Source organism: Eumetopias jubatus, unplaced genomic scaffold, assembly GCF_037043125.1.
Source record: "Eumetopias jubatus isolate StellerSeaLion01/CBP00866 unplaced genomic scaffold, mEumJub1_p1.0 scaffold_1, whole genome shotgun sequence".
NCBI lineage: Eukaryota > Metazoa > Chordata > Mammalia > Carnivora > Otariidae > Eumetopias > Eumetopias jubatus.
This window is the reverse complement of record NW_028274807.1, coordinates 144,767,720-144,782,308: the sequence shown is the minus strand read 5'-3', so window position 1 is coordinate 144,782,308 and position 14,589 is coordinate 144,767,720. Positions and strand designations below refer to the sequence as shown.

The 14,589-nt window shown below is 47.9% G+C and overlaps 1 protein-coding gene across 2 annotated transcripts in view; it reads right to left on the bottom strand.

Annotated features, from left to right (window-relative positions):
• Positions 1 to 13,741, bottom strand: part of GPD1L (glycerol-3-phosphate dehydrogenase 1 like) — a 57,708-nt gene extending 43,967 nt beyond the window's left edge. Inside the window, exons 1-2 of one of the 2 annotated variants that reach the window (XM_028107080.2) lie at positions 13,590 to 13,741; positions 279 to 456 (exon numbers count right to left, since the gene is read on the bottom strand). In XM_028107080.2, the coding sequence (XP_027962881.1) occupies positions 279 to 456; positions 13,590 to 13,636 (225 nt within the window). In that variant the 5' untranslated portion in view covers positions 13,637 to 13,741. Of the gene's footprint in view, positions 1 to 278; positions 457 to 9,351; positions 9,485 to 13,589 lie in introns of those variants that run through there. The other variant, XM_028107081.2, reaches the window with a different exon arrangement.
• Positions 13,742 to 14,589: the final 848 nt, after the last annotated feature.

Genomic DNA, 14,589 nt, shown 5'->3' with positions numbered 1-14,589 from the left:
TGGGACTTGAAGCTTCCAGAACTGTGAGAAAATAAATCTGTTGTCTAAGCCATCTGTTCTATTGTACTTTGTTATGGCAGCCCTAGCAAACTAATACAAAGCCCATCTTCAGAATGGAGAACCAGGAAAACCAAAACTGACCAAACAAATTAGTTGGTAGTAGAAAGGGACAAATGAGGAGGGAGGTAGCTTTTCCATTTCCCCAAGCCCCAAGTGCTAACTCAGACAAGCGTTACTTTCAGAATTAACCGAAAGTACTTTCTGTCCCAAAGTCTTACCACATTTTCTGGCAGCTTGTGTCCAGGGAGATATTTTACATTTTCATGGTCATTATTTATGATGTCTGTCAGTTTTCTCCCATTAACCGTTTCTTCAAAGACCCACATCTTAACTGTGGAAGCAAACTTCTTAAGTTTCTTGACATTATTTCCAATTATTTTTGCAACAGCTGAACCCCTACGAAACAGTGGAGAAGAAAAAAAAATTAAACTCATTGGGGCAGAAGAGAAAAAGCATTTGATTGTAATTCAGATGAAATACGTGCTGATTCAAGCACTGGGCTTTTAACTTCAGATGGGAAGTCCCATTAGCCACAAGCTCTTTGAAGCTTAGTTGTTTTCACCTGGAAAGAACACCAGCACCCCCCCCCATCTCTGTGATCAGGAAATCCCCAGAATTTGGTACAAGGTCAAAAACACCACCCCTTGAAACTAGTAAGCATCAACCTATCTTGGAAGAGAGTATCACAGGCAGAAAAGAAACCCACCTAAGAGATGACACAAAACATAAAAATACTTGGTGGGTACTCTAAGCCTCGGAGGCAACGAGGCTATATTTCAAATCCATCACAGAGATTAAAATGTAGCTACCATAGAATAAACTGTGTTCTGGTGAACTGCAACAGAGTTGCAGTCATAATGGGAAGACAAGAACCTGAGCGAATTCCAGGAAAGGAGCAGAGCGAGGGCAGGCACCGCGGCTTGGCGGCCTGGGTATTTGGTGCCCCCCGCAGACGTTCACCCAGCTGGCCTCTAGCCCCCCACAAGCTCCCTTTTTCTTCTGCATCTCTGTTCACCAAACACATTCTGGTAACTAATCAGTGTCCCAGAGGATTTGCTACAGGGGAAGAGAAGGCATTCCAACTAGTTAAACGCCCGTCCCCTGGACAAGGGCTGTAGGCCTGCGGCCGGCAGCCACCAGAGCAGAGGTGTTCCTGGTCAGCCCCAGCACCTGTGCCCGTCTCACACATGCGCAGAGTGCACAGTGGGCCACGGGCCGCTGATTGGACCTGGGTGACTCTGAATGGAGAAAGTTTGTTTCGGGGCGCCTGGGTGGCTCAGTCGTTAGGCGTCTGCCTTCAGCTCAGGTCATGATCACAGGCTCCTGATGACCTCACATGTAATGTAATGTAGTTTCTCCCCCTTATTTTTGTCATGTCATGTTCAGCACCAATGAATCGCAAAGGATACACAGCATGGTCTGGTGGGCTTAATGTTTAACACTTCCAATATTCATTTAAATTTTCTGAACTAAAAAAAATAATAAAATAAACTAAGTAAATTTTCTGAACTAACTCATTGCAGCAGATGCTACAGGTTTGCCTTTGGTTGCAGATGCTTGGCTTCCCCGAGAGGGGCTTGTAAAGGGAGAAGCAAATATGTTCTGGTAAGATCACCAGGAGGGATCTGGTGGTTCTGGCTTATTTTCCCACTTGATTTACTAGATTGGGATTCCTTAGTGCCTAGTAGTCCCCCCTCACTTTGCTCACTTCCCCAGAATCACACTTGCTCTCTGTGACCTTGTGTGAGTTACTCAATGCCAAGGAACACTGTGAGCCTGAGCTGTTACTTCCCCGGGAGTCCATGAGCAGCTGTTTCTCAGATTACAATTAAGGTGATAGGGATCGTGGGGAGAATCTTGGCCTCTCCTCTTTTTTTTTTTAAGATTTTATTTATTTATTTGAGAGAAAGAGCACAAGCTGGGGGCGGGGGAGAGGATGGGGGGACGAGCAGAACGAGAGAGAGCAGCAGACTCCTAGCCAAGCAGGGAGCCCGACATGGGGCTCGATCCCAGGACCCTGAGATCATGACCTGAGCAGAAGGCAGACACTTAACCTACCGAGCCACCCAGGTGCCCCTCTTGGCTTCTCTTCTACAAAGTGTCAGGAGGAGAACTGGATGAATAGGTGTTTAGCTAACAAACTGTGTTGTCAGCATAGAGTAAGAATTTCACAGGTAACTCCACAGAGCTTTGATATGTGCAACAGTTTAAGCTATTCTTACTTGTGAGAAAGGTTAGCGTCGAAGTTCTGCATCGTTGTTTGGAGCAGCTGTTCTCAATGCTGCCTGCACGTCAGTCCCTGCGGAGCTTTAGAAACTACCCATGCCTGACCTTACTCTGGAGGCACAGATTTCATTGGTCTGGGGGGTGGCCTGGGACTCAGGATTTTTAAAGTTCCCAAGTAATCTAATTTACAGCCAAAGTTGAGAACCACTAGCTTAGTTTATCCATTTATAAGGTGATAAGGGAAGGTGATCGGGATTGAGGGAAGAAGGACGGAATTTAATTTTTTTTAAAGATTTTATTTATTCATGAGAGAGAGAGAGAGAGAAGCAGAGGGAGAAGCAGGCTCCCCGCTGAGCAGGGAGCCCAAGGGACCTGGGGCTTGCTCCTAAGACCCTGGGATCACAGCCTGAGACAAAGGCAGATGCTTAACCAACTGAGCCACTCAGGCACCCCGAGAAGCATGGAATTTAATTCAAGGACAAATCTAGCAAGGACAACAAAAAGATTCTAGGGCCTACAGGGCTTGTCTTGCTCTTTCTAAGTAACTTACAGAGAAATCTGTTTTCATTTTGGGGGATGAGGACTTAAAACACTATGTTTTATTGTTTTAAACTCTTTGACAATCTCGTAAAATCTTCACGTCGAACCAAACATTTTGGTTATTTGGTACAATCTCCATGTTGAACAAAACATTTTCTTTGCTACCCACCTTTTTTCTGGGTTGTTCATAAAAGCTCTAAAAGTATAATCCACCTCAACATAATAAAGGCCGTAAATGACAAGTTCACAGCTGACATGACACTAGGTGTTCGGGAAGGGGGGGTCAGGCAGAAACTTTTTATTTTAGGAAATAAATGTTTATTTTCTTGTTTTTATTTATTATTAATTTTTTTATTTTTATTTTTGTCCAAGATTTTTATTACCTTGGTTTGTAGTGGTTTCACGGGTATATTCGTATCTCCAAACCCACCAAGTTATATACATTAAATACGTTCAGTGGTTTTTGTTATGTCAGTTATGCTTCAAAAAGGTGTTGTTTTGTTTTGTTTTGTTTTCAAAGTATATAATCCACACCCCAAACTCCTTTTTGGCTCTGAAATGGTACTTGCTGTGCTCACTACACGTTTGTGACTACTTCTGACCAACATGAAGGAACAGGATCAGACAGCGCAAACCAAGTGTTCTGGTGGAGCCCGAGTGTTCTGAAGGGACTGGAGGCTATTGTAAGTGAGATACCCTGTTCTTAAAAAAAAAAAAAAAGAAAGAAAGAAAGAAAAAAAAGTGCCTGGCCTGCTGAGAGCAAGTCCAAAAAACACTCCCAGATATTAGAATTGGGCTTAGTATGAAAGTCCTGGCTACCGTCCACGCAGGCAGTTTCTAAGTGGCCTGGTCGGGGTTGGGGCTGGGGGTCCCCGGCCACACTGCTGGAGCTCTCCACGTTTCAGGGGTTTTTCCTGCCATGGCACAAGCAGACCCAGGCATGGCTCTTTCACTGTCAGGGTCAAGGGCGTGGGCAGCCGTTTCCACACCGGCCCAACTCATTCATCTACTAAATGACAGGTGGGGCAGTGATCTTTAAGGTCCCTTCCAGGTCTCAGATCCAGTCCATTGTTTTCCAAAGTGAGGAATGGGTGCCAGGGGCACCCCCAATGGCCAAGGGCTACCCACACACACAGCACCAAAGGACACTGATGCACTCATGTGCTCTCAACACCCATGGCCTTCTGAGAGAGTGCAGAATGTCTCATTTGAGCGCTACTGTGTTGTTACCATCTCTCCAGCATGTGCAAAATTTCCCTTCTTCATGAAGTCTCTAAGTGTCTCAGACACCGGGCCTGGGCAGGTTGCAGGATCTGGCAAGAATTCTATTAGCACTGTTTGCTTTCCATTCTCCTGGTTGTTGTTACCTCCAACATAGGATATTGACAGTAGCGATAGGAAGTTTTCTTTTAACACAAAGTCTAATAAGCAAATAATAACACAAGTATGAAGCAGAGCCAAAATCTGTAAGGGCGGATCCTGCAAGATGGAGGTTTAATCCTGTCCAAACTTTTGACCTTGCAGATTGACACTGAGGATCAGAGTCACTCTGACCTTGTGTCACACAACCAGGTAGTGGCCGAACTGGGCGAGGGACTCAGGGCTGTTCATGGCCAGTCCTGAGTCTTCACATAGATGTATAAAATCACATTTCCCATGAAATCATGAAGACTGACTTCGCAACGTCTACACGGATATGCAAATTAAGTTCAGCATGGACATGGATGGGAAGTCATGTTCCAGTGCCAGCTATGTACTGGGACTAGATTTAAGATCGCCTTTAATCTTGACGGCGGCCCCAAGAGAGGTGCTCATTATCCCCTCTAACTTTACAGATGAAGAAGTTGCGGCTCAGAGAGTGTCACCCAAAAGTCACGCTACTCACCTAGACCCAGCAGTTCTGACCCAGATCTGTTTCCGAAGCCCACTCTTCCTGCTCTTTTATATTTGCCCTCACACAGAGTAGAATCATTTGTTGAAAATGCATGCTGAACACCTATCAAGCATAGACACTGCTGGGCACGGGGCATACAGGGAATAAAGCACACAAGTCCGCACCCTCATGGAGCCTGGAGATTGGGAAATGGGGACTGAGGGTGCTCCAGCAAGCTCACAAAGAAAAGCAACTATGCCGTGGTGACCGAAGTGGCTAAGCAGGTGACACAGTGACACTGAGGTCAGGGAGAGCCGGGAGGAAGGGCAACTAGGGCTGGACTCTGAACTCCAAAGGCTGAGAGGCCCTCACCTGGGGGAGGGGGTGGGGAGACTTCAAGGCCCTGGAGCAAAGGTGCAGGAACAAGTGGGGCCGGGGGATTAACCTCTGCTTTTACCTGGAGCCAACACTTGAGGGGCAGGAGGGAAGCGGGAAGGAGGAGGGCATGGGAGGCGGGAGGGGAGAGGTCAGGGAAGGAAAGGGAGTGACGGGGAGGACAAAGGGAGGACAGGAGGGAGGTGGGTGGAGGAAGGGAGCAAGAGGGTGGGGCTGCACAGGACGGAAGGGAAAGTGAAGAGGGGAGGGGTGGGGGCCGGGCCAGAAAGGGGTAGGCCTGCCGGCTGTCAGGCCCTGGTTTTTGTTGCTGTTTTTATCGAAATATAACTGACATAAAACATTGTGTAAGTTTAAGACGCACAACTTGTTGATTTGATACATTTATATACTGCACTATGGTTACCACCATAGCACTGCTTTCAATATCTTACCCACATTATCTGTTTCATGCCTCCACAACCCTTTGAGGCAGGGTTTATTATTATTATCATTATCATTATTTACATATATTATATAACATATATTACATATAGTATCCATCTATTATCCCCATTTTTTTTTTTTTTAAGAGGGAGAGAAAGAGAGAGGAGAGGGGGCAAAGAGAGAGGGAGAGAAAGAATCTTAAAGCAGACTCCATGCCCAGCATGGAGCCCAATGCAGGGCTCAAGCTCACAGCCCTGAGCTGCAATCAAGAGTCAAACATTTAATCAACTCACGCAGGTACGTCTATTATACCCATTTTTTACGTGAAGAAACTGCAGCCCAGAGAGCACATAGGTGGTCAGTGGAAGACCAGAGAGTCACACCCTAGGCCCTGTCTTCAACTCTCTGCTCTCCCTCCCTGGGTCCCAGCTGGGTGGACACCCACCTGCTGGAAGTCCTAACCTCCAGCATGGCATACCTCAACCCCAGCCCCCCTGGCATTCACTCTCTTGCCTTCTTGCCCTTTCCTCTCTAAAAAGGTGTAGTATTTTCATCAGGCTGGGGATGAGCTGCATCAGCCAAGGAATGGCCACCTAGCAAGCCAGCAGCAAACCCGAAAGAATTCTGGGGGCCCATGTTCCTCCTCCACAGAATGCAAAATCTTTCTGGGCCAGAAAGGACCCTACAATACCTCCTTCCTTTTACGGAGGAAACTAAGGCCCAGTGAGGGGAATTAGCAAGGATTCGGCCAGATTTTCCACATCTCATGCCCCAGTCTCTTCCAGAGCTGATCAGACTATGGAACCAAGGGAAGAGGGTGGTCAGTTTTGTTTTAAATAACATCTACTTTTTTTACTCATAAAACCCAATACATGAACGATGAGAAGGCAATTATGAATAATCTCACCACCCAGGGAGAACCACTGTTAACATTTTGTATAATTCTTTGCATTAAAGGGTCTTTAAAATACAAATACCAGAGTATTAGATGCAAATGTGAGAAATGAAGTATTTTAAATACAGATCCACTCGGTGAATGTTTATTTGATCTCTGCATCGGGAAGCTTCCTCAGCTTAAAATCAAAGGAAGACACCACAGAGGGAAAAAAGATAAATGTGCACAACTTCACGAGAGCGGGAGAAGATGAAAAAAAGCCTTTCTATCTATCAAAATTCAAAGGGCAGAAGAAAAAGCTTACAACTGAATGTTACATTTAACAAAAAACAGGATGCAAAATTGTACATGCCCTATGACATGCGATTAACAAGATATACCACCTCGCACCCATTAGGATTGGTTACTACAGGGGAAAAAAAAACAAAAATCCAAACAAACAAAACCGGAAAATAATGAGTGTTAGTGAGGGTGTGCAGAAATCGGACCTCTTGGGCACTGCTGGAGGGCCCGTAACGTGGTGCAGCTGTCATGGGAAGCAATACAGTGGTTGGTCAAAAAAAAACTAAAAATAGAATTACCGTATGATCTGACGATTCCACTTCAGGGTATCGACCCCGAAGAACGGAAAGCAGGGACTCAGCTGTGTGTACACCCACAGTCATAGCAGCATGACAGAGGCCCCCCCCATCTGCCCTGTTTGCCGTGCTTTCACTTACCACCACCACCCCTCCCCCCGCCAAATGCCAGGTCCCAATCCCTGTGCCATTCACCTCACTTCACCTCATGTCGGCAGCTCATCAGCTCATCTCACATCATCACAAGAAAGGGGAGTACAGAACAATTAGGTATTTTGAGAGTGATGAAACCACATTCACGTAACTTTTAATATAGTACATTGTTATAACTGTCCTATTAGTTATTGTTGTTGATCTCTTACTGTGCTATAGATCAAGCTTTATCATAGGTACGTATGCACAGGAAAAAAATACAGTCTTTGTAAGGTTCGGTACGATCCACAGTTCCAGGCATCCCCTGGAGGGTTTTGGAACGTATCCCTCGCGGGCAAGGGGGGACCGCTGTATTCACAACAGCCAAAAGGTGGGAGAAACCCAAGTGTCCACTGAAGGATGAATGAATAAACAAAATGTACTATATAAACACAATTAAATATTATTCAGCCTTAAAAGGGAAGGATATTCTGACACATGCTACGTCACAGATGAACCTTGAGGACATTATGCTAAGTGAGTCAGCTGCAAGAAAGATAAATACTGCATGATTCCACTTATATGAGGTACTTATATGTGCTCTCTCTTGCTATTGTTGGAATCCAGCCACCAAATGGAGAAGTCCAAACTAGCTGCTGACAAATGAGAGATAGACAGTCCGGTCACTCCTCTCGGCCTGGCAGAACCTGCCCACTGCCAGACACACAAAGGATGTCATCTAGGACCAAGAGTCCCAGCCAGCCCATCACCGGACCTCAGCCTTATGAGTGAGCCTAGGCTAGACCAGCAGAAGACCCTCCCAGCTTAGTTCAGATTGTTGATCCCCAGAATCGTGGGCTAATAAATGACTACTGTTTGAGGCCATTAAGTTTTGGGGGATATGGTTAGGGAGCAACAGAAAACTGATTCAGTTCTCAGCTCCCAAATGTGGAAGGGACTGAGCCCCAGAGGAGAATGAGGCAAAATGCCACTGTATAACCTTAAGAGAACCGAGAAGACTTTGGGCAGGCTGAGCTTAGTTTGTGACATCACCAAGCATGGAGGTGAGGGATGAAGGGAAGAGAGACAAGGGAGACCTGGCTGGTGTGGACCCCCAAAACAACTTCCCACCAGCAACCACTGAGAGACCTAGAGACACTACCTGGCTTGCTGCAGAGAAGACGAGCAGACATGAGACTTCTCTATCCAATGGGATGTCTTAGAAGAGAGTGGGTTCACCCAGACAGTGCTCGAAGATTAAGGAGTGGAAGTTAGAATGACAGATTTTTCACTCAGATATAAGGTTTTTCTAACAATTACTCTGCTAGATTAATTTTAGGAAGATCAGCTGCCTTAAAAATAGTAAACTATGATCATCTGGCATGTGTACAAGAGGAGGGATGCCTGTTCCAGAGGGGAACAGGAACTATTTTCAAGACCACATTTCAATTTGGTCTTCCTTCCTTCCTTCCTCCCTCCTTCCTTCCTTTCCTTTTCTTTCTTTCCTTCTTTTCCTTTCTTTCTTTCTCTCTCTCCCTCTTCCTTTTTTTTTTAAAGATTTTAAAGTAATCTCTACACCCAACGTAGGGCTCAAACTCACAACCCCAAGATCAAGAGTCGCATGCTCCACCGACTGAGACAGCCAGGCACCCCTCAATTTGATTTTTCTTAAGTGGAATATTGTTATACTAGACTTTTGTTGGGAGGGTAAGATATAAGATATTTAATATTCCTGTGACGATGAGATTTGTCCTCAGGTAAAGTATGCTTCTCACTGAAAGTGACAAGAATATATAGAAACAGGGCCCTTAGATGTAGAAGGATCTGGGCTCAAACTCCACCTTATTAACCACCGACCTCGTAATGTTTTCTCTCCATCTCTGTTTTGTCATCTAAAATTGGGAGAATAGTACTGCTTGGGCTTGTTATGAGGTTTAAATGAAGTAACATACATATCTGACACTCGGAATTGGAAATCCACCTCCCAGGGAGGGAGAAAGAGAATGATAATGACAGTGGTGAAAGGCTCAGGGAGAACTGCGAGCTCCTGACTCACCCCTACAAAAGCAGCCATGGTTTATATACAGATCTTCCTCAGCTTACAATGCGGTTATGTCCCAACAGACCCATCGTTAAGTTTCAAATATCCTAAAATGTATTTAGTACCCCTCACCTCCCGAACACCATAGCTTAGCCTAGCTGAACTGCAACATGCCCAGAACACTTACATTAGCCTACGGTTGGGCAAAATCAATGGACACAAAGCCTATTTCGCAGTGACGCGTTGACTAGCTCGGGTAATTGATTGAATACTGCTGTCCGTGTACCACTCGTTCACCCTCGTGATCGGTGGCTGACCGGGTGCTGCAGCAGGTGCCCGGCATCATGATGGAGGATCCACTGCATAGCCCCAGCCTGGGAGAAGATCCAGATTCACGATTCAGAATATGGTTTCTACTGAATACACATCACTTTCGCACCATCATAAAGTTGGAAAAGTGTAGCGGAACCATCGTTAAGTTGGGGACCTTCTGTACTGAACAGGGGACAGAAGTGATGGAAATAGTTAAGCATCGGGGCTTTTTCTGGGTTTTAGTTGTACAAACTCTCACTCTGGCTCACAAGGGAACTCTGGATCTTTTCCCAGTTCAGCTCCCACCCATCCTATCATTCAACTATCCCTCTGGCTCCCAAAGCAGAGGTATGTCAGTGGCACCTATGGACAGGGAAGGGATTACTTCTGCCCTCAGGGGAGCTCATTTACATCAGCTCAGACTGCTTCCATGTGGGCATGTAGCAAGAATCACCACAGAAACTGAGTTGCACAGACAAAAGGGTGACAGAGCTGGGCTAAGAGCTGCAATGCTGCACTCAGATGGTTCCAGCAGACCAAAAAAAGATAAGTCACCCACATCCAGCTCTGGTCATCAGTGCAAAGTAGGCCAAAGCTCCCCCTGCCCTTCAGTCCAGCTGTGGGGTGACGGTGAAAACAGAGCAAGATACAAACTACTCCCCCAACTCTGCCAGCTGCATATCAGTTACACTCTTTGTCTTTCACCTTCTGTCTCTTCTCTGCCTCTGCTTCTTGGTCAGACTCCAACTGGATCCATTTGGTGACCTGATGGTGCTGGTTAAGGTTGATCAAATAAACGCAATAGCAGTAGCTGATGTCTACTGAGTGCTGGTCACTTTGTACTCTCCCCGGCTCATGTCATTTCATCCTAACCAAAATCCTAGACAGCAGGTACCAATATCACAATCAGTGATTCTTGAAGAAGCAGTTTGCTCAAGGCCTTATGATTGCCAAATAGGGGACCAGGATTGAAACCCAAGGAGTGGGAATCCCCAGCCCCTCCTGCATTTCCCTGCCTCCACAAGGGTTTGGGGGATTGGACATATGCTCTGTACTACCGCAGAGGTTTGGCTGTAACTACAGCCCTGAGGTTTCAGTGCTAGAATGAGATCTTGCCCTGTGTCTGGGTCATTTTCCTTAAGTTCTGGTAAGGAAACTTTGTTTCATCTTTGGAAGAACTTACGAAGATTTACATTTGTTTTTTCTTCGTTTGTTTTTTTCTTTTTGTTGTTTTCTGAATTCCCAGGGCCATAAAAAGCCAGGCAGGTCAGGAAACACCTCCCTGCACCCCAGGTGGTGGGCAGCTTCTTGGGGCTCAACTGGATGCACGAGAGCCCTCTCTGGCCTCCTCTCTGACCTGTCTATAGGAAAGGAGGTGCCAAAGGACATGACAAGGGTGTGTTACACAACCCCTTGACATTACCCCCATGTCATTCCGGGCTGAAGTACTGGCCAAGTCAGCTAGATTCATTATCTGTATTGCAATTAATGATCATTTACATGGGGGGGGGCACTCAAATGTGAGCACTATAGCCACCTTTTAGCTATGGGTTTAGATGTGACAACACCTTTATTTACACAGCCACGCTCAGCTACTTCAAAGTCCCAAGTTTAAACACTGCTTTAAGCAACTTCACATTCTTGAATTAAGAACCAAATCTGCAAGGGCAGGTCCATCTCTAGATAATATTTCAAAATTAGCAGAAGGCCAAAGTCCGGTAACGAAAAATCTGTCCCACCCTCAGGGCAGATGAGTCAGCAAGCGTAGCCTCAGTGGTCATTCTGACGCAGGTGGTCTTCAGATCACACTTTAAGCAACACTATTTTAAAATGTAACGTCTAACTAACCTTGTGAGATATTTCATTCCACTTTCCATTTCTTCTGAATTTATCTTCCAATTTATCTCAGCCCGGAAGGTAAATTCCTTATAGGCAGGGATTCTGTACCGTTGTGCCTGAGTCACTGGAAATGCCTGCTGACCAGAGCTGAATACCCCCCAGGCCCTAGGAAGCCTCTCCATGCTGTTTTCAGTTCCCAAATTTCTGAAATCTCTCTGGGGAGGTCATGATCCTCTCTCTAGGACTGGAGTGCAAGCAACAATGTTCCTGTCTGCTCCCATAATTAATGGAGCTGGGCACCCAGCCCAAACTATGAGGATGGCACATTCTCAATTGCTGCGCTCTAAGGTCACTAGCCAAGTTCTACTCCATTTCCTTGGGCTGGAGTGGGCCAAGAAAAGAGTCAAGTACATCAGAGTGAAGCCGTGGGAAGGCAGCCAAATCCCACTGGAAGGGGGCAGGAGTTTACTTCACTACTTCCACTCCAGGCCCAAATCCAGCATGGCACGCCATGCTCCTTCTGCACCTTGCAAATTAGGAAAAGGCTCTGTCATCTGTGGTTCTGTGTCCTCTTGCAGAAGAGGAAACTAATGTTAAAAGAACACATGCTAAAGGAGAACTTTTCCAGTCCCATGGCCAACAGGTCACTGTAATCTCTTTCAAAGTCACCTTGGGATCAAAACTGGCAAAGCCAACCTGGAAGTCCAAATGGAGCTTTGCAGAGGATAGGTACCAACTCCACTAAGTGTGTAGAAGATTCTGTTGCTGGCCAAAAAAAAAGAAGTTTACAGTAAAGTACATAATATCCTAGTATTTGCAGGGCAGAGAGGGAAAGGAATATACGTAAGCATTTGCTGGCATCTGATGGAATATCCTTCAGAAAGGCCAGAAGAAACTGATTAATTACTGGTTTTCTTCCAGGAGATATCCTGGGGGGCAAGTGTGAGTGTCAGATATTTCATTGGTTTTTTGTACCTTCTGGTTTTTGAATGTGAATGTATTACCTTATCAAATATAATTACATTTTTTAAATTAGTTTTCAAACATTCATTTAATTTTTATTTAGCATATGCCAAGCACTAGGGTAGATGGCTGTTCTCAAGAACTGGATAGGGAGGAGTGGAAACAGATAATGAAATAAATCATTACCCTGCCTGATGGGGGCAGGGGTATGGCACAGGGAGAGGCCAGTGGCCTCACTGGGATGGAAAAGTGGAGAACCAGATAAGATTTCCTCCAGGAACTTTCTGGGCCAAGTCAAAGAGTAAGACAAAGACAAGTAATGAGACCACTCCTAATGCTGTAGCTCTCCTAGAAGCCTGAACTGTGATGAGTGTCGCGCCACAGAGAAACACAAGCACTGAAAGGACCCAACTCTTAACTATTCTATACCAGTCCCTCTGATGTGCGACAAAAAGGGCACAACAATGGAAAAATGACTGCAAATATCAGAGGCTATTATTATATTTTGCTTCCTCCCACCCACCTGGCCTCACTTTCCTCTACATTCACCCAACACACCAGAGTAGCAAAGTTTGATAAAGGGAACTAAAAGAGTTGACGTTTACAAAGTGCTCAGAAGAGAGCCTGTCACAAAGTGCTTGTATAAATGTTAAAAGTCAAATAAAGCCTAGCGGAGATGCGAAGCTTCGCAAATAACCCTCCAGAGAATTCCCAACGCCCCTGGACTACTCCGGGAGCCGGGCCTGTTGGAACTTGTATTTTCTTATCTGCATAACCTTCCTAAGATACTGGACGTATCAGAAGCGGTGGGCGAGACCCGCACTTGGAAAGGCAGAGCCGGTCCCGTCCACCACCTGGGTGGCAAGAGCCCTTTAGCCCCTCTCTGCTTCAGTTTCCTCAATACTACGGCCAAAATGCTCGAGTCTACACCGATTCCTCGACCCAGGCGATCCACCCAGGAGACTGGAGAACGGTCTTAGAATGGTGCGCAAAACACCCGGGCGTGGCGAGCAGGTGGCCTCCGTGCGCCCGCCGCGCGGTGACGAGAGCGCAGACAGGTGCCCGCGGACGCGCAGTACCCTCTCGCCGTGCTGCCCTCCGCGGGCACGCGGGCCCAGGGCCTCCCGGGCCAGTGTCTCGGCGCGGCCTCCCCGGGTGCGCGGTGCCCAGCCCGGCCGCGAGGCCGCCCGCCCCGCCTCCCTGCGCGCGGTGCCCGGTGCCCACGCTGCGGCGGGGACGCGCGGCCCTAGCCCGCCCGGGAGAGGGGCTTCCTGGAGGCGGAGCCCGCGCCGCCGGCCCGCCGCCGCTCACCAGTTCCCCGAGCCCACGATGCACACTTTCAGGGGCGCCGCTGCCATGGCCAGGATGCAACGCAGCAGCCCGACCCGTGCCTCCCCAGCCGGCCGCCTGCCTGCCTCCGCTCGCACGGCTTTGCCCGCAGCGGCTCGCGGGGGCCCCGCCCCTCCCGCCTCTCCGCCAATGGCCGCGACCACCGCCGCCCGGGCGCCCCGGGCCGCAGCTGACAGCCTGGGAGGACCCGCCCCGCCACTCCCGAGAACCACTGCGCACGCCTGAGCCTGGCTGGCCTCCGGGCCCGGCTCCGGCGCCGACCCGCCCCTACCCGAGGCATGCCGGGACTTGTAGTCCGCGCCCCCCGCCACCCCCGCCGCTGCGCGCCCCTGGACTGCGGCTGCAGCCGCACCACGTGCAACCGCGGGTGGTTGCGCAGCTGCTCTCTCGCAGCGCCCGGGGCTGCCCTGCTGTCCCCGCAGAACAGGCCTACCCCGGCTCGTCGTGGTGCCCACCACCAATCGCGCCCTTCTCCGCACGCGGGAAGAGCTGCCACACCAGAGTTTGGAACCGAGAGAGGATCCCGGGTTGACTCTAGAGTCGACTCGACTGGGGCCGAAGTTCAAAGTATCCACACCTGCCTTTTCAGCCTCTGCCTCGTTTGTGGAAACAGGAACAGTCTGGCACCCCTTGAACTTCTTAATGAATTTCTGAGGCCTTCTGGACGTAGCTGGACGGCACCTGAGCTTCAGGATGGACACTTTCTAGTTAGTGCCTCCTCATTGTCTTTGCCCAGGGTGCCTAGAGAGCTTGTGGTTCGGACACTAGAGACTATGCTTCTCCTTCCTGACAAATAGAACATTATTTATTCATTCTGAGTGTCACTTTCCAGCAGGCACCGTGCTAGACACTGTGGGAGGAGGACAAAGTGGCTTACGACACGCTCTCAAACTCTGCTGCATATAAGAGTCTTTGGAGCTTTTTAAAAAATCCCCAGGCCCCGGCAGCACCCTGGATCATC